The sequence below is a fragment of the Rutilus rutilus genome, assembly GCF_951802725.1.
Source record: "Rutilus rutilus genome assembly, chromosome: 2".
Classification (NCBI taxonomy): domain Eukaryota; kingdom Metazoa; phylum Chordata; class Actinopteri; order Cypriniformes; family Leuciscidae; genus Rutilus; species Rutilus rutilus.
The window spans coordinates 44,997,708-45,016,988 of NC_140210.1; the positions used below are offsets into that span (position 1 = coordinate 44,997,708).

Sequence of the window (19,281 nt, forward strand, 5' to 3'; positions counted from 1 at the left end):
TTAGTTTATTGCATTATTACTGATGTCAATATAATCTGTTAGCATTTATCTCCAAAAGATTTTGTTTAGGTGCTAAATTGATAAAGTCTTTGACTTGAACAGGTCTGTTGTTCTCTGTCGTCGGTGCACATGACTTCCCAGGTGTGATCTCAATAAAAGTGTTTAAATCTTTCTCTAGAAAATCATTCATATGAATATAGTGGACATAACACTTGTGCTCGTCGGTTTTCCCAGTCAGTGTGTGCAATTCCTTAATAAAAGTAGGCGCGTTCATAGCGATAACGTTTTGAGAATAGGCAAGTTCGCACCACAACTATAACGAAAACGATCAGTAAATATAGTCGGAATCAGGCCTGAAACTGGTCCATTTAGAGGAAATCTTCAGGTGTTAATAACAACTGCTTCGAACTCGATGAGTAACCCTTTTTTAAATGCATTTGTTTCGCAATAAACAGTGTGGACGATACGAAGAGATTTCAGTGCTTGCCATTCATTCATCACACTGTGGCGAGCTTCTCATAATCACACAAATAAAGAGACTTTAATATCGTGCTTTATTGCTGTCAAACAAACTAAAATCTAAATTGCGAGAAGGCTTTGTGTCCTTATCAAAATACTTTTTTTTTTTTTTTTTTTTTACATTTGCATACTTGACAATTACAGCTTTTCACTAGATTTGTAATGAGATGCGTTTGTAAACTTTTTTTCCGCCAATAAAAGCTCACGTGTTCATTCTCTTGCATGTATAGAAATGAGGACACGACTAATTATGAAAGTTTCATTTATTTTTCCAGTGCATTTGTTTTACAATGGCAAACAAATGGTTATTACTGTCATATTATAAGTAGTAGTATTAGTATAATGTAATGTAGACAGACACTATCTTAACTAAAAAGAGGTTTGAGTCCTTGCACAGCCATATAAGCCATACTATGTACAAAAAATTAGATGAACCCAGAATATGAACGCAACGCGTTTCATTACACGTTAAGCATTTTCCTGTAATTAAACTAAATATTCTGGGCTCATAAAATTTTTTGTACATATAGTATGGCTTATGTTTACTGAGTTTAGTATTTTAATATCACTGTCTTAGTACATAAATCCACATAAGTGTTTTTCACGTTAAGCACTTCAGAATGTCCCGTGTAAACGCAGCCAAAGAAACTCACTCTGATATTCTGATGTCCCTCCTGCGGTCCCGTAGATCCGAGTCGACAGGTTTACAAGCTAGTTCACCAAAAAATGACTTAAAATGACATGTCGTTCCAAACCTGTAAGACTTTCGTTCATATTCGGAACACAAATTAAGATATTTAAGGAAAACGCAATTTTTTTTAACCACTTTACAAAATATTAATCTCCAATGGCGTGTTCACGAGAGCACGACAAGTGTGTTCAGGCGAAAGCAGTGAACGCATGTCAGGGATTAACGTTAATATTCTTGTAAATAAATTGGTACATTGTTTGCGCAAAACAAAGCACTCGCCTTGTTTCATTAAATTGAGGTTAAACCAATGGAGTCATAGGGATTACTTTAATGTCTTTACTACCTTTCTGGGCCTTGAAAGTGGTCGTTGCGTAGCTGTCAATAGAGGAACAGAAAGCTTTAATTTCTTTAAAATGATCTTCATTTGTGTTCTGAATGAATGTCTTACGGGTTTGGAACATGCATATATTCTGTATTTCAACATAAATTGTCATGTAAATTTTATTTACACACTTTTTGGAATATATAATGTTTGTGGTAGTGCTTGCTTTAGAAAACGAACTAGACTGTCAAAATCATTTTCAGACTGAACAGCGGTCATGTGATCAGATGAGAATTTTGTAATGTTTATTTTGTAGTTTTTAAAAACAAGCAGTAAAAAAAAAGCATACAATTTATATATTTATAACATCATGACTTCCAATAAATTGGGATGGGGGGGGAAAAAGAAAAAGAAGAAACCCTCATTTCACAGAGTGAGGAGCAACACGCACGGCATGAGTGTCAGTACCGGAACACACTCGCATTCACACAAACTCACAGACTGAAACGTCATTTGATATCACATGAAAAAATTAATCACATAAAAAACCCTCACTGAATGAATATAGAGGAAAAAAAGTGAACACGTTAAACAATGGGAATGTTCCAGCTCAAAATCAAATTAAAAAGGACTAAAAGCAAAACAAATGCATAAAAAAAAAAAAGACATGGTTACTCATCGAGTTCGAAACAGTAGTTATTAACACCTGAAGATTTCCTCTAAATGGACCAGTTTCCACAAAAGACTTTTAAAATTAAAGGAAAAATTAATGCAAAACAGGAAGTGCACGCTCATGTGAGGAAGTTAGCAGAAGAAGCATTCCCTTGTGTTTCCCTGGCGATGAGTCACACTGACTGAGGAAGAGGAAGGATGAAGCGTTGGAGGAAGGGAAGGCAGAGTTTGATTTTAGTCCATCAGCGTTTGTGGGTCCGGCAAAGATCAGGAGGGGGAGGAAGGAAAAAAAAAAAAAAAAAAAAAAAAGTTTGCAGAAGCCTGTACGAGGTCATACACAGATATCTGGCTTCAGAAGACAGTCACACAGCTTTTCTGCTGGACACAGAGAGGGCTGGGGGGGGAGGGGGGAGTAGAAGTCCGTTTCTGAGAGGAGAGCGAGAGGATGGAGGGAAGGACCGGACGGATGAGCTCAGGAACCGTGGCTTCACTGCGCCTGAAGAGAGAGCAACATCACTGTCAGATCACTGCACACGCAAACCACACTCTCAACATCATCTTAAACACACAATACTTAGAGCACAACTGTGCTATATAATACATATATTCATATAATAAATTAGCATAATTTGAAACGTCTTAAGTTTTTATTTACAATTGTTTATTCATATAATAAAGCGGTTTTAAATTAAGGATTATATAGAATGCTTTATATAATATAAAAAAATTAATGTTAAGTTAAATATTTATAGACATTTTCCTCATTAATAAATATAACTCAACACTTTGATGCGAGTTTTGATACTGAAGATTGGAAGTATCAAAGTTAAATTCTTCAGACTTCCCAGTGCATTTCATCGGGTCAGAGGTCACTCGGCTCTCTAGTGAACACGTGTACGGCTCTTACTGGAAGCCAGTGATTATAGTTTATAAAGTTATAAATATGGATATTTCTCTTACAGAAACGCATCACTTCGCTTCAGAAGACCTTTAATAGCTCCCTGGAGCAGGACTGATTACTTTTATGATGGATGGATGCACTTTAAGATGCTTCAAAAGCTTTACAGGCACCATTAACTCCCATTATAAAGCTGGGAAGAGCCAGGATATTATTTATTATAAGTCTGATTGTATTCGTCTGAAAGGAGGAAGTCAAACACTTAGAACGGCTTGAGGGTGAGTAAATCATGGGCTAATTTTTAGTTTTGGGCGAATAGGCCTATCCCTTTAACATGAACATCTACTAGCCAGAAATGTCTGTTTGGAGGAAACGGTTGTGCTTAAACACACACAGGGATCAGTGTTGTACCTGCTGGCCCTGCGGTGTCGCCCCGGGCTGTCCGGGGGCCTGTCCTGTCTGCCCGTAATAGGCCGCCTGCTGTCTGTAATACTCGGCCCACGCGGCGCTGTAGTCCGTCTGTCCCGCCGCTGCGGCTCCTGCGGCCTGAGCTCCTCCTCCTGCTGCCGCCGCGGGGGCAGCACCTCCTCCTGCCGCGGCTGGACACACATACACACAACAGATCAAAACACTGAGCTGGAGTGATGGGTAACACCATTTTAGTATCCTTTTTACTACTCAGTACTTAAATGCATAATTGCACTATAACATGGACACCTTGAAATAAAGTGTAACTGAATGATGCACAGCATCTTAAAGCCCTGTGTAACTAGGGTGGGTTTAGTGTCACTTCCACCAGATGCATTTCCTAAACAAACGGAGGCCGTACCCATCTTTTTGTAGTACTCCTCCCAGGCCTTGGTGTAGTCGGGCTGGGCAGTGCCTGGGGCCGCTTGGCCCGGGTCAGCGGGAGCGGCGGGCTGGGCCGCGGGAGCCTGTCCTGGCATAGCGCCTCCTCCAGGCTGCTGGTAGTACTGTGCGTAGTAAGCCGCCCACGCTGCGTTAGGATCTGTTGCTGCTTTACCTGAGAGAGAGAGAGAGAGAGATTTTTAAATTAAACATTCAATATAATTGATCTATCCATCAGGTTTTCAGTTCAAAAGTTTGTGGTCGCCTGCTTTTTTTCCTTAATTTTTTTTTAAAGAAAACACTTATTCAGCAAATTTTATTTAGCAACAACATTTTTGCTTTTACCTTAATTTTATTTTATTTTTTTACTTTGAGAAACATTGCCTTGGCAACTTGTGGAAATAAAGTTTAACTATTTGTTTTAAAACAGATAATCCAGATATAGATATATTTTCTATTCATTAAATTCTGAAAAAATATATACTTTCCACAGAAATATTATAAACAAACATTTTTATTATAATCCCTGTGATTTCAAGAACACATGATTCTAGGATGTGACGTCTATAATCCTCTATCAAGACTTCAAGACTGAAGGCATCAGTACAGAAGGACTCACTGGGATCTTGTGGCTGCCACTGCTGGTATGCGTTTCCCCAACCCTGAGGATACTGGCCTCCAGGAGGACCCCCGCTGGAGAGACAAAGAGAACCACCTTCAAAATGTGCAAACAAAACCTGCAAAATGAAATATTAAGCCTTTCCCTGAAGCTAATGTGCCATGAAGGTAGTACTGACTGTTGTGGTCCACCAGGGGGTCCGGGCTGGTACGGGTTTGGGTTGTAGGGGCCCATGGGTCCAGCAGGGCCTGGCCCACCCGGTCCGGGACCGACAGGGCACAGGGGACCCTACGAAGAGAAGCAAACCAGTGAAAACCAGCAAACACCAGTCAAGTTAAAGGTGCAGTCTGTAAGATTGACAGCTAGTGGTCGAAATAGGTACTGCAGTCCAAATAAAAATTATCAGAGATCGTTGTTTCCCCCACCGCTCCTCCTCAGACTCGACGCTCATGCGGGTTACCAGTCTGAGGAGAAGCAACAGGAACAAGCACAATTGACAATGAAAGCCGAGAAGACACTAAGGTAATGAGTTGGTTTATCCGCGTTTTAATATGCTCTCGTTCATTGAGATTTAGATGGATATGCGATATGTAGAACCTGTGATCTCTGACCCAGTTTGTTTGCTGGCTGCGATATGCTGTTTCTCCTGCCAAATGGCATCCCGGGGTGTCGAAATACTATTGGGTGAACTGGCAGTGGGTGAGATCACACAGACCAAAACAAAAACAGATTTTCCAACACGGAAACGCACATTTCAAAGTAAAATAACTGGCTGTAGAAGTGTTTTTCAGAGAAACGAGTGTGAACTCAGCATGTTTCCGAAATATCTGAAAACGTATGGGTAACACTTTACAATAAGGTTCATTAGTTAACATTAGTAAATGTTGAAATTAATATTAACTAAGATTAATAAGCTGTAGAAGTATTGTTCATTTTTAGTTCATATTAACTAATACGTCATTAAAATCAAAGGTTGTATTTGTTAACAGTTAATGCACTGTGAACTAACATGAACAGCTGTATTTTTAACAAAGATTAATAAATACTGTAATAAATGTACTGCTCATGGTTAGTTCATGTTAGTTAATACATTAATGTTAACTAATGAACCTTATTGTAAAGCAGGGTTTCTCAAACTCGGTCCTGGAGGGCCACTGTCCTGCACAGTTCAGCTCCAACCCTGATCAAACACACCTGAGCAAGCTAATCAATGTCCTCAGGGTCACTAGAAACTCACAGCTAGGTGTGTTTGATCAGGGTTGGAGCTAAACTGTGCAGGACAGTTTGAGAAACCCTGTTGTAAAGTGTAACCAACGTATGGTATTTGTGTGCTCTAGTAGAGTGAAGAGTTACACCCAGCACCTTTAAAAACACACAGGCGGTTCTGCTCATACCTCGATCTTGTCCTCGATCAGCTGTTTGGCGTGGTCGATCTGCTGAGGGGAGCCGCGGATGGTGAACAGTTTGAAGTTTGGGTCTCCGTTGGGCGGCGGCTGGCGTGAGATCTCCACGAAGGCGCCGGTCTGCTGGTTGATCGCCTTCACGTTCTCCCCGCCTCGGCCAATCACGAGACCGCATTTGTGCGCGGGGATCGAGAAGGTCATCTCTCCGCCGGGCGGACCCCAGTTGCCCGGGCCACGACCCCTGCCTCGCCCACCCGGGGGCATGCCTGTGCCAGGAGGACCCGGCGGACCCTGAGGGACACAACCAAGATTAACTAGAGCACACGAGGAGGAACACTTTACGATAAGGTTCATTAGTTAACATGAACTAAGAATGAACAATAGGCTACTTCTACAGCATTTATTAATCTTAGTTAATATTAATTTCAACATTTACTAATACGTTATTAAAATCAAAGGTTGTATTTGTTAACTCTTAGTTAATGCACTGTGAACAAACTATAATTAAGTAACATTAACAGATTAATAAATACTGTAATAAATGTATTGCTCATTGTTAGTTCACGTTAATACGTTAAATGAACCTTATTGTACAGCGTTACTGAGGAAATTTACTGAATAACGTGGAATGGCACATTTTGGATGATTAAATCAAAAGTAGGGCTGTACTCCATCAAACGGCGATATGGACTAGCATCTATGAATATTAAAGCGCAGAAAGACGTGAATGAGCAGTTTAGTCCATTGTATGGATTTTGTCAATGAGGACATGAACTTCATTCTCCTGAGCTGCTCTGAGTCTCACAAGAGACACACATCAGACTCACACAGAAAAAGAAGAATTTAGTGAAAAAATAAGACTGATTTCATAAGGCCCTGCCAATGGGACGCTTGTTGACTTGAGATTTTCTCATATGAAAAGCGCTTGATCTCTCACCCCTCCTCCTTCCTCTCGTACTCTGATGCTCTGCAGAAGCTCGTTGATGATGCTGGCGGCGTGTTCGCAGCGGTCAGGAGGACCCATTACATGAGCGATCTTATCCGGACCGGTGCCGTCATCTACACAGACCAGAGAAACACTGTTAAACACTGTGACATCACAGAACACTGAGTGAGTCAAGAGTGTCCGAACAAACCTGGTTTAAACTGTATCCTCACGCCGGCATCGTTCTGAATCTTCTTGATCATCTCTCCGCTTCGGCCAATCACGACGCCCACAGAGTGGCGTGGAACGGGCACCTGTCCAATCAGAATGAGACGCCGTCACTAGGGATGGGTACCGAAACCCGGTGTTAGACGGGCCCCGGGGCTAAGCTATGAAAGGCCGCTGTATCGTTAAGCTCGGATGTTATCGGTTCTGCTGTCGGTACTGGATAAATTAAGAAAATACGCGTACTACTATTCATTCATATATATATATATATATATATATATATATATATATATATATATATATATATATATAGAGAGAGAGATAGAGAGAGAGAGAGAGAGAGAGAGAGACCCTGCTTAGTGACGATAAGGGAGTGAACTAATCTTTCAAACGTCTGGTTACACTGTGATATTAATCCAATTTTATTTTCGATTTTGACTTTCAATGATTATAGAAAGATATTTGAGGTAAAACTATTAAACCAGCCGCATCTCGTCTAGCACAGCTACCTTCCCTTCATTTCTCCCTAAAACCCAACCTCAACGCCAGTATCAGCTCAAACGGGGATTGATGTAAAATGCAGTTTCTACTGTTGCTAAATTGACGTGTTTGATAATACTAGCTATAAAAGAGCTATAAAAGCACAATAATCAGTGCAAGAGACGCTGTTTCCAAGGCGGCTTTCTGAGTGCGCTCGAAAAGGAAACGCAACTAGACGAGCAAATGATAGCTACTTTAGGCTTTGTGTGCGCGTCTAAATGTGTGTTACTGGATCAGCACTCGGTCTTAAAGTGACAGCCGCCATCATTAATGTGAGTCAAACAACAGAAGGCAAAGAGAAAAATCAATCACAGCTCTTGAATGAATAACTTTAGCTTTAATAAGCATGAATCTATCTACGATAAACTATACAGTGTTATCTTACATTTGATTATTAGATTTCTTTTGTAGGACATATTACTTACCTGAACAGTATGTTGACCCTCCTGAAATTAAAGCACTGATTATTGCATTTGAATATTTGTTTTATTGCATACTCATGTTATTTTTTGACCATGTGTTAGTACTTTGTTTTTGTTCTTGCTTAGTGTGTCCTATATTAAACAAAAAATGCCTGCACACTGCTGCATAACATACGTTTTATTCTTTGTTAAAACATTGCTTTATATTTTGAAATGCATGAAATAAATCTTTAGCAAAAGCAAATCGTTCTTAATTTTGCAATAAAAGAATCGATAAGAATACAGTTAAAAAAAGCAGTATCGGTTATAGTAACACCGTTAAAACCATATCCACCCCTAGCCGTCACACTGCAGCCTGTATGGCGTCTAAATGCAAGTAATTTAAGCTACTGAATCAAACACGCACCTCCATTCCTCCTCCTCCACCACCTCCTCCACCCATTCGAGAGCCGTACTCGTTTCTGTCGAAGCCAGGATGATCCCGCTCGCGCAGAATCTCCTGCACCATTTCACGCGCTTGCTAGAGAAACAAACGACAGACACAAAGCCGGAGAGTCAAAATATAGCGTGCTTGTGAAAGGCACAACAGATGAAGAGAAGATCAAACACAAACGGGTCCAGCAGTCATACCTGGACTTTGTAAGGATCTCCAATGATGCGCAGTGGTTTGTCCATGTTTGGCCCCTGAGAAGCGTCCTGAATCAGAATCATCTTCACACCAGCTCGCTCCTGAAACACACACACACGTCAATACTAGTACAAGAGTTGATGTATTAAAAGGAGTAAATGGTCCAAAAAGAGAATTTATGGACAAACACGTATGATACAACCCTCTTTAATATGAACTCATAAATATTGCTTGCATAATTGTATTGAAAACGCACATCTTGGAGTTTCATTCTAGTGCTTTATGTGATATCCCAAAACGCACATTAAAATAGGTGGATGGAAACATAGCATCCATAAGTCACACTCCCATTACTTAGTTTGGGTTGGTAAGATTTAATGATTTTAAGCTCATCAAGCTTAATTTGTGTGATCAAAAATATTACTACAACTTATAGGCCCGGTTTCACAGACAGGGCTTAGACTAAGCCAGGATTAGACCATAGATCAATTAGGACATTTAAGTAATTTTTATAAACATGCTTAGAAAAAAACATTACCGATGTGCATCTTAAAACTAAAAAGGCACTGATATATTTTTAAGATCAGTCAGTGCAAGTTTATTTCAGTGGAAACAGCTCAGACTTACATTTTAGTCTAGGACTAGTCTTAAGCCCTGTCTGTGAAACCAGGGGTTAAATGTTTTATATGTGAATAGTCTTCAGTGTCTAATGATCCTTCCGAAATCAGTCTAATATGATGATGATTTGCTGCTCAAGAAACATTTCTGATTATTATCAGTTGAAAACAGTTGCGATGCATCAAATTTGAGGAAATGTGTGAATAATTCCCATCTTAAATCGATTCATCACATAAAGTGATCTGGATTAAACCACTCATTCATAAGGCTTTATTTTGTGATCTTTTTATGAATGTTTAGAAGTAGAGTGAATATAATGGAGGGACAGAAATCTCTCAGATTACATTAAAATATCTTAATCTTTAGAAAATGAACAAAAGCCGTATGGATTTGGAACGACACGAGGGTGAGTAAATGCCAGAATTTATTTACGGGTGAACTATCCCTTTAAAAATCACTAAAAGTTGTGCATTACAGTAACTCCCTCCAGACCTCTAGATTGAGCTCGTCTGTCTGAGCGGAGAGGTTTTAAACTCTACCTGCAGCTGTTTAATGGTCTCTCCTCCTTTGCCGATGATGAGACCGGCTTTCCCTGCCGGAATGATCATTTCCTGCATGTTGCCGCTCCCATTGGTCGACTCGTGGAAAGAGGGCGGAGTTCCGCGCCCCCGAGAGACGATGTCATCCAGTAGCATTTTGGCCTTCCTGCATAGAGAGTTCAAAAGGTTAAAACACCACCACACAGATTCACACTGCGGTTTAAAAAAACATGTGAACGAGCCCAAACATACTGGATGGCTTCAGGGCCTCCGGTGAGAGACACACTCCTCTCTGGAAGACCGCCGCTGTCTAAAAGACAAAAAACCAACAGGCTCCGTCACGTCTCGCATTCATTCAACAGATATCAGGAAAAACAAGGAAAGGAAAGAAGAAGTGAACAGAGGTAGAACAGATGTGTCCGCTTGACTCCTTTGAACCCGTGTTTGACTCGCCTGGAGCAATTTGAACTTTACAGCCAGAATCCTGCTGGATCTTATTGATCTGCTCTCCACCGCGACCAATGACTACAAACAGACACACACATCATTTACTGACCGCAGTAAACAAAAAATAAAAGAAAAATTATAAAACTTACTGGAAAAAAATAATATAGGCCTAAGATACACATACCATTATATAATGTATAATACACAATATAATAAAACTAATAATTGTAAAGACTTTATACTAAGGGTGCTCTGATTGATTTATCGGCCAATATCAGCTTTATATAGTTTGATTGGTGACGTGACAATTTTTCTATGCGCAGCTAAAGTTGCTTGCCCTCGTTCACCGGTCTGGCAGCTCTACTGAGGAGGACAATAACTTCACTAGATCAGCGATTGTGGTAAAATACAGTCTACTGTTGCTAAACTGCAGGACGTGTCCGATAATAAACTGCTTTAAGCCACGAAAGAAAGAGATAGGAAAGTTATGAAAATAAGTTGCATGTGTAACAGTATATGGTGTCTTAAAGTGACAGCAGCCTAATAAACCTGCTGCCGTCTGCTTCAATGTTAACAAGACAAAACAAGATGCAGTGCAGATTTACATTTGATAACTTTGTTGATAAAGACTGAATTGTCAATCTCATCTCCATTTTTTTCTTCTAAAAATACATTAAGGACAGTATAATTATTTATTTCAGTGATCGGTCCCAAAAATCCTGATCGGAGCACCCTTAATATATACAGAATATATAAAATTTTAGATATATACGCGAGTACTATTATATATAAAATACTACGTTTTATATAACTATAATAATATGCGTATATATTGTATATAATTTATAAACTATGTTCATGTTATTGCAACTGTATAACAGTATAATGTACAATACGTTTATGCATATACAGGGGGTTGTACAAAGAAACTGAAACACTGGCCAATATAGTGTTGGCTTCATCTGTGCCTACAGGCAAATCTTGGGAGCATGTATTGAGTCCACCTCCACTGTCTTTCCCACATCTGTGGGGGTTTCAGTGTGGAGAAGAACCAAAGCAGCTCAACACCCAGACTATTGCTGCCCAGAGTGAAGAACGGGGTGAAGCATCGGTGATGGTTTGGGCTGCAATATGGCATTCCCTACTGTGCTTGATGGGCACATCACTGCCAAGGACTACCAAACCATTCTGGAGGACCATGTGCAGATAATGGTTCAAACATTGTGCCCTGAACAGGGGCGGCACTAAGGGGTTGGCCTAAGTTTGATCTTTCTTTTTTTTTTTCTTGACAATGATTGCCGTTTAGACGCAGAACAGTCTCTTTACAACCTAAACAAGCAGGAGACCTTTCAGGCGCGCACCTCAACTTCACCTCAGTGGCAGACGCAAGAAAAACGAGCGTGTGGATTCATTACATCCGTGACATTTCAGAACATGACTCTCAAATACATGCAAAAATATAGCCTACTGCTTTATACAATAAGGCATAAATTAATGCACATTTTTTATCTGTAATTTAATGTTAAACAAAGGTGTGCTGTGCATTTGTACTAGCAAATAGGCACCAATTTCGTTATTTGGTAAATTACAATTAAAATTAAAAATGCATAATATAACTAATTTTACACCCTGATATTTGCGTCGCCGACTTCTGCCCTTTGGCATATTTACATTCTTGTATGAACTCCTGCAATTTATTTATTTTGACATCTAAAGAAAGTTAAACATTCAAGGTTTACTTTTTCAGTTGCAAGTTTTTGAAAAGGACCTTACAGTCCGATTCAGAATTGAGGAGTTCATTGAATATATAAAATACAATTAAGTTGACTAACCTTTTAACGATGTATTCATCTGCACGTCGCAATCATGAGGATACTAAAGCCCTATTCGGACGGGACTAGTTTTCCAAACGACGTTTGAGTTACAATTCTTATCAACCTACGTCTGTGATTTCATGTACGGATTCGGACGGGACTAACATCTCTGTGTTTATTACGGAGGTAGGAGTGTTTGTGTTTTACATGTGGGCATTGCAGAAGATCACGTGTTCAGAATGCGTGGATTGCATGGTCAAATGTATTTTGAAATTAAGTACTTTTAAAATTAAGCACTTTGAAATATTTAAAGTAAAACGTCCTAACGTATTTAGTGTTTTGTAAAAATTGTAGTATAAAAAAAGTAAACATACATTATCATCATGATTTTATAGAACTGGGTTCTTATAATAAACCCACTGGAATAAAAAGTAACTTATATAATTTACACATTTTGTAATTAAGTGCAGAAATTAAAGTAATCTTACCTGAAACTGATATTACAGTAGCCAGTCTTAACAGTTTACGTGATTTGGCTCTTCTTGTTGATTTCATTTTTTATTTCTTCGCAGTGTACTGAACACATCTACATCCGTTATCGATGCGCAAAAAGCAGAAACTTGAATACTGGCACGATTGCGAGAGATTGTACGGTAGTTCACGTCGACCAAAACACACAAGAAAAAGCGTTTTGGAAAAAAACATTTTCGGCAATCACAGACATTCGCATTCGGATGGGATTAGATTTCTCTGAGGACCGCCGAGTTTGACGAAAAACAGTAGGGCATTTGCTCTGGAATTTTTACAGAGGTCGTGTGAGAAAAAGACAGACGTGGCAGATTCGGACAGGATTAAAATCTCAAAGTACGTCTGTGAAACAGAAATTTCTCTAACGTCCCCCTGTGAAACTAGTCCTGTCCGAATAGGGCTAATAATGGATAAACTATCAGGGGTTTTAAGAACTAAGTTTAAGGACAAGTTAAACCTTATAGTAGCTGCAGTGTGAGCTTTTCTATGAGAAATACAAGAATTGTCATTCACTCAGTATTGATTGAATTTACTCATCTCAAGCACAATTACAAATCAATTGTATTCAGTTGTGCTGTGGGCACTAAAACAGTCCAGTACTTTACAGTCAACTCTTATTTTTACATAAAAATAATTGGGACTGTCCCCTAGTCGACAAGAAGAGGCTTAAGCCCTATTCGGGGACGTTTGAGAAATTTCGGTTTCACAGACGTACTTTGAGATTTTAATCCTGTCCGAATCTGCCACGTCTGTCTTTTTCTCACACGACCTCTGTAAAAATTCCAGAGCAAATGCCCTACTGTTTTTCGTCAAACTCGGCGGACCTCAGAGAAATCTAATCCCATCCGAATGCGAATGTCTGTGATTGCCGAAAATGTTTTTCCAAAACGCTTTTTCTTGTGTGTTTTGGTCGACGTGAACTACCGTACAACCTCTCGCTATCGCGCCAGTATTCAAGTTTCTGCTTTGTGCGCACCGATAACGGATGTAGATGTGTTCGGTACACTGCGAAGAAATAAACAAAATGAAATCAACAAGAAGAGCCAAATCACGTAAACTGTTAAGACTGGCTACTGTAATATCAGTTTCAGGTAAGATTACTTTAATTTCTACACTTAATTACATGATGTGTAAATTATATAAGTTACTTTTTAATCCAGTGGGTTTATTATAAGAACCCAGTTCTATAAAATCATGATGATAAATGCTTAGTTTTTTTATACTACAATTTTTATAAAATGTTTACAAAACACTAAATACGTTAGGACGTTTTACTTTATATCTCAAAGTGCTTAATTTTAAAAGTACTTAATTTCAAAATACATTTGATAAAATTTCATACGCAATCCACGCATTCTGAACACGTGATCTTCTGCAATGCCCACATGTAAAACACAGACACTCCTACCTCGGTAATAAACGCGGAGATGTTAGTCCCGTCCGAATCCGTACATGAAATCACAGACGTAGGTTGATAAGAATTGTAACTCAAAAGTCGTTTGGAAAACTAGTCCCGTCCGAATAGGGCTTTAGACGACCAAATTTGCATAAGTCAGTTACTCACTGAAAAAAATATATAAATAAATAATCCACAGGAAGTGGCGAAGTCACGCAGTCCGTGTGGACATATCGTTGCCGGCGGGTCCTTGTGTTAATGCAGTACGTTGGGCAGGAAATCCAAACGATCACCTATCATCCATTGACCTCAAATATGGCTTGTCAAACATACAAGTAACAACTTTACATGGCCGCTCACTCTAACATTAAACTAGATAAATGTACACTATTTTCAGGCACATATCCAAGTGTTCGTGCGGCGTGAGGAAGCTGAAGTATAGCGCGCTTTACTACATGACAGAGGCGGTGCAATCAATTGCATTTTTTCAGCAGAAACACCATTTTTGGTCATACAGATAAGAGTAATTCATCATTTATAAACTCACAACAAGAAAACGTTGTGCCTCTGTAAAATAAAGAAACCGAACAGGATGCGCTTTTAGCCGTTTGTCTCCGTGAACAGCAGACCGTCACAAATGAAGCAAAACTAGCGTATACTTGCCTCACAGACATGAGAAATATATCTATAGAAAGCTTGAAATGTACTACTTTTCTCTCTGTACTCCATATGCAAGGTGCATTTCTCTCTAAAGGCGTGTCCACGAGAGTCAGCATCTCTGTTCGCAATTTTTTTTTGCAGCCAACACTGACTCAGAAAACACTAGTTTTTTCATAAATAATTAACAAGTCTCTTTGCGGTTTCTGTTCGACATTCACAATCATTACTTTTGTGGCAAGCTTTATGCATGCGTTTGAGTGCGGAATTTGCAATATTTTAAACCAGGATATATTTAAGTGATTCAATTAATATAAATGTGCGATTAGTCTAATGGCATAAATTAACTACTACTAGTCGACTACAAAAATCCTGTGCCACCCTAGACTGCCTGGCCATCCCTATGAAAGTCTCCTGGCTCTGTCACTGGCCCTAAAGGGGTGCCGTGTGCCAGCATGATAATACACAGCTAGACTTGAGCCAGAATGGTTTGATAAACATGAAAGTGAATGGCCTGCACCGTCACCAGATCTGAACATTGAGTTGGAGGAGCGAGTCAGAAAACGTTTTTCCTCCAGCATCACATAGTGACTAAGCCACTGTTCTGGAAGAGGAATGGCTCAAATCCCTCTGGCCTCTGACTGGTATCTGTCATTCCCAAGATGAAGTGACGCTGTATTGGCCGCAAAAGGAGGCCCTACACCATACCGATTAATTATTGTGGTCTAAAACCAGGTGTTTCAGTTTCATTGTCCAACCCCTGTGTGTATATGTACATATATGTATACACACCTAAAACTATAACTTAATATGACCCTGACAGCGATTCACTTAAGAAAGTTCAGTATTGACAAATGCATGATGGGTAACAAACTTACTGAGCCCAACCATGCCGTCAGGGACTCTGTACTCTTCTGTGAGAGACGAGGGACGTACGCTACAGAGAGACAAAGAACAAAAGCAACAGTCATGAAAAACACAAATGCAGTTCAACACAGTTCTTATTAACTTATAGTCTGAGAAAAAACACTTTTAGAAAAGCTGCGCCACTGATTTATGTGCTTAAACACATTCAGACAGACATCTTTAGTCGCTGAACCACATCTAGTAATACTTTGAGTGTCCCACCATCCATTATGTATACAAGATGCCACCGTATGCTAAAAATAGTCCAACTTTTAAAAGAGCCCCTGAAACACGTCTGATCGAGTCAGTGGAAATTGAAACCAGCCTAAATATACAGGTCGGAGAGGTTATTCTGGCCTTCTCAAACCCTCAGATCTGTTTTTGTGCTTCAGACGAAGCTAACGCTAGTAACCGCTCTGTTTCGAGCAAACAAGCGGATGGTCTTACCTCTGCTGGGAAAGGGCAGCCAGCTGGGCTCCGATAGCTGTGGATGAGACGGGGATAAAATCATTGCTCTAAAAATACACACGCATTTGTTTTTGAGAGTGTGTAGAGAAAGTAAAGGGGCTCGTACACAAGGATGCAGCGTTGTCCCTGTCAGACGCCATCTTCTTACTTTCAGGTTGATCTGAGGGGGGGAAAAAACAACTCAAACACAAACTCAAGCGAGTGGGACAGACAGATTAGGAGTGTGTGTGTCTCTCTCACGGCCACCGTACCTCCGTCCTCCAGCGATCGCTTCTGTGACGCGAAGGGATAACTCTCCGATCCACCGTTATTGCTCATGGGGGGACCCGTAACGTCTCCACCGATCTTTGCTGCGATCTGGAAAACAAGTTGTGGCACCATATTAAAGCATGCTCAAATTAAATTAAGTTAATACACAAACCAAGAGTACTATAAATCTTTTTTTAATACTATGATTACTTTGGGACATACACTGTTGTTTTTAAAATACATAGACCAAAGTAAAAAAAAAATTAAAAAAATAAGTAATTGTTTTCACATATTTAAAATGCATAGGAAACTAACGTAAAAAATAAAACCAAACATGATTAATAGATACAGCAATCAATCTGCACAATGGTTTATGAAAAATACCGTAGTCTAGCATCTAAAACAATAGGCACACTAGTAATCAACACATTTTGAGTATATAAAACTTGTTTGTTTGTTAGCCAATGCTACCATGGTGCTAGAATGTTTTACAGGTTATGTATCCAATAATACCAATGTATGGGTCCAAAAACAGGGTTAAACCACGGTGCTTTTAGTTGAAATGATACTACGACGACAATACGATGTTAACACGATGTTTTAAACACTTGCAATGGTAGTTGCTTAGACTATCGTGAACGAACCATGATGGTAACGTTACATGAATATGGTAGTCAATCTGTACCACGCTGTTTATCAAAGTACCTTAGCATTACCATGTGCTGCCGTTACTGAATCATATTATTCGATAGTAAATGTAAAAACGACCTCGTGTATATATTAGTTTAGCTCAGAATTACACGCGATCACAGCTCATGCTAACAGATAATTGTCGCGCACGCCGGCTCGTGTGTGCGCGGCCCTGCGCGCGCTGCTGACCCACAAACGCGGCCCGTTCGCTCCCGCACTGCGGATCACTCACCTGCCGGGCGCGTTGTACCGCGTCGGCGAACGCGTCTTTCTTAAGTACAACGGCTCCTAGAGCCGCTCCGGGCCCGGGCGGCGGCACCGCGCTGTATTCAGACATGCTGTCCGTGCGGAGGGGTGAAGTGTGCGGGATACGGCGGGGAGGTCTAGGCCGGGCGGAGGTGCGCAGACGCGGGAAGACAAGCGAGACAAACGCATGGGAGGGACAAAGGGCCTGCAGGTCTAAAAGAGCTCTCCTATAGGCGCTCGCGATGAGTGGAAGTTGCGACGGCCAATCAGAGAGCAGCTGGAGGCGGGTGTAGTGTGAGGATTCGACCGTTGAACCAATGAGTGGCGTCGAAAAATAGACTTTATTATGGATAGCTGACCAAACGCGACGTACAGAGCTTACCGCTGTGCGAGGGAGCCAATCAGCGACCAGGAGCTTGTGAAATAGACCAATGAGGTTGAAGGAAACGTTGACTGACAATGATGGACGTTTAGATCAGCGTATAGGCAGTTTAGGACCGTATAACCTTGTATTTTCTTTGGCATTCATGCGGTAGTGAAATGGAGTTTCCGTTTAGCAGAGAATCAGAGATGAGCTGATGTTATAATGATGGTAAAGAGCGTAAATGAAGACTCGGTACGATTTAGTTTAGTTCAGTTTACTTTAATTTAACATACATTCTCTTGCATGCATTCAGATATACTTTAGTTTCCTTTCAAAGAAAAAAATACACGGCATGACAGTAAAAAAAAAAAACAATCACCATACAATGTTTTGTTTTTTGTTTTTTTTACATCAAAATAAAAACAGTAGTCCGTGTCTGAATACACAAAATCACTGGAAATGAGAAGGCCCAAACTAGCGGGTTTTTTTTTCAGTTTCCATACTAACTTTGGGAAAATTTTGAGGAATATTATTTTAAACTAGATTTGCTTGGAAATGTAATTATTTTAGCTTATTTAAACTAGCCAGTTGCCTCTAGTTCAGTGTTTCTCAACTCCAGTCCTCGTGACCCACTGCTCTGCACATTTTGTATGTCTCCCTTATTTAACACACCTGAACCAGATCATCAGCTCATTAGGAGAGACTCCATGAACTGAACTGAGTGTGTCGGATAAGAGAGACATACAAAATGTGCAGAGCAGTGGGTCACGAGGACTGGAGTTGAGAACCACTGCTCTAGTTTACCCACTGCTGAATTAGGGGGAGGGGCATTCTTATTCTAGAGAGAACTTGATTGGCTACACCTGTGAGTGCAGGATGATGTCATCAATAGTGTTGGTCCGTTTTCTCAGGAGAGAAAGACTGGAAAATTTAAACATGTATATCTGCTGAAAGTTTGTGTTGTTAACTGTTAGGAATACAGTAGCATATGGATTAAAAGAAACGAAAATCCAATTTGAGACTTGAATGAAAGGTGTTTGATGGAAACCCGTGGGTGCAGATTCCGGGCAGGAATCTTTATTGCATTGTAACACATCCAAACAGTCTATCTGACTGATATATATCGGCTGAAAGTGGTGATAAAGTACAGAGCACATTGACCAAGAAGTGACCCTAGCAAACAGTCTTTTGCTTTGTTCTATGTCTTGAAGAGTCAAAAATCGCAAAAATGAACACACACACTCTCCCATCCGTGAGTCCATAGAAGGTCTGCTCCAAATTGTAGGCTACAGCACCTCATTCATTGAGAGTAACAGCTATTTAAACAGATCTCCAATTCATGTAAAGTATGTACTTCGCTGGTGATGGAAAAGTGTGAACTTCTGAGTATGTAGTAAGACAGTATGCCATTACTGGGTCATAAATTGTGTTTTAACATCACAGATCTACTGTTTGCTTCTTAGCATTAACATCTAGCCAAATGTATTACCTTAAAATTACTTTCGTTAATATTTAAAATATTCAAAAACTGTTGTGGAAATTTCGGCCTTGCATTCCTTGATACTTTTCTTCATCTGAAAGAGTCGAAAGAGAGCCATTACAAAAGTCATCTTGTAAAGGGTTGGGGAATATTAGCCGAAAAA

The 19,281-nt window shown here is 40.0% G+C and overlaps 2 protein-coding genes across 8 annotated transcripts in view; both read right to left on the bottom strand.

The window, feature by feature from the left end:
• Positions 1–1,810: 1,810 nt before the first annotated feature.
• Positions 1,811–17,447, bottom strand: khsrp (KH-type splicing regulatory protein). 2 transcript variants are annotated; one of them, XM_084402985.1, is made up of 19 exons: positions 17,261–17,447; positions 16,341–16,446; positions 16,196–16,249; positions 16,069–16,105; positions 15,594–15,652; positions 10,327–10,398; positions 10,126–10,183; positions 9,874–10,039; positions 8,719–8,817; positions 8,495–8,608; positions 8,092–8,112; positions 7,110–7,212; positions 6,911–7,032; positions 5,965–6,264; positions 4,749–4,858; positions 4,571–4,644; positions 3,932–4,126; positions 3,514–3,701; positions 1,811–2,700 (listed from the first exon to the last, which is right to left on the bottom strand). In XM_084402985.1, the coding sequence occupies exons 1-19, from the start codon at positions 17,363–17,365 to the stop codon at positions 2,692–2,694; spliced, it is 1,992 nt and encodes a 663-aa protein (XP_084259111.1). In that variant the 5' UTR covers positions 17,366–17,447; the 3' UTR covers positions 1,811–2,691. The 2 variants fall into 2 exon arrangements, with proteins under 2 accessions (XP_084259111.1, XP_084259110.1); XM_084402984.1 differs by lacking the exon at positions 8,092–8,112 and having other exon boundaries at positions 17,261–17,446.
• A 455-nt stretch (positions 17,448–17,902) lies between these two features.
• The window catches only part of slc25a23a (solute carrier family 25 member 23a), a 13,431-nt gene continuing 12,052 nt past the window's right edge, over positions 17,903–19,281 (bottom strand). For 2 of the 6 annotated variants that reach the window (XR_014625891.1, XR_014625894.1), the window contains exons 12-13: positions 18,430–19,212; positions 17,905–18,251 (exon numbers count right to left, since the gene is read on the bottom strand). Coding sequence is in view for 2 of the 6 variants with exons in the window: in XM_084395844.1 (XP_084251970.1) it covers positions 19,144–19,212 (69 nt within the window). In the remaining 4 variants the exon portion in view is untranslated. Of the gene's footprint in view, positions 19,213–19,281 lie in introns of all 6 variants that reach the window. The other 4 variants (XR_014625892.1, XR_014625893.1, XM_084395844.1 and 1 more) reach the window with 4 other exon arrangements.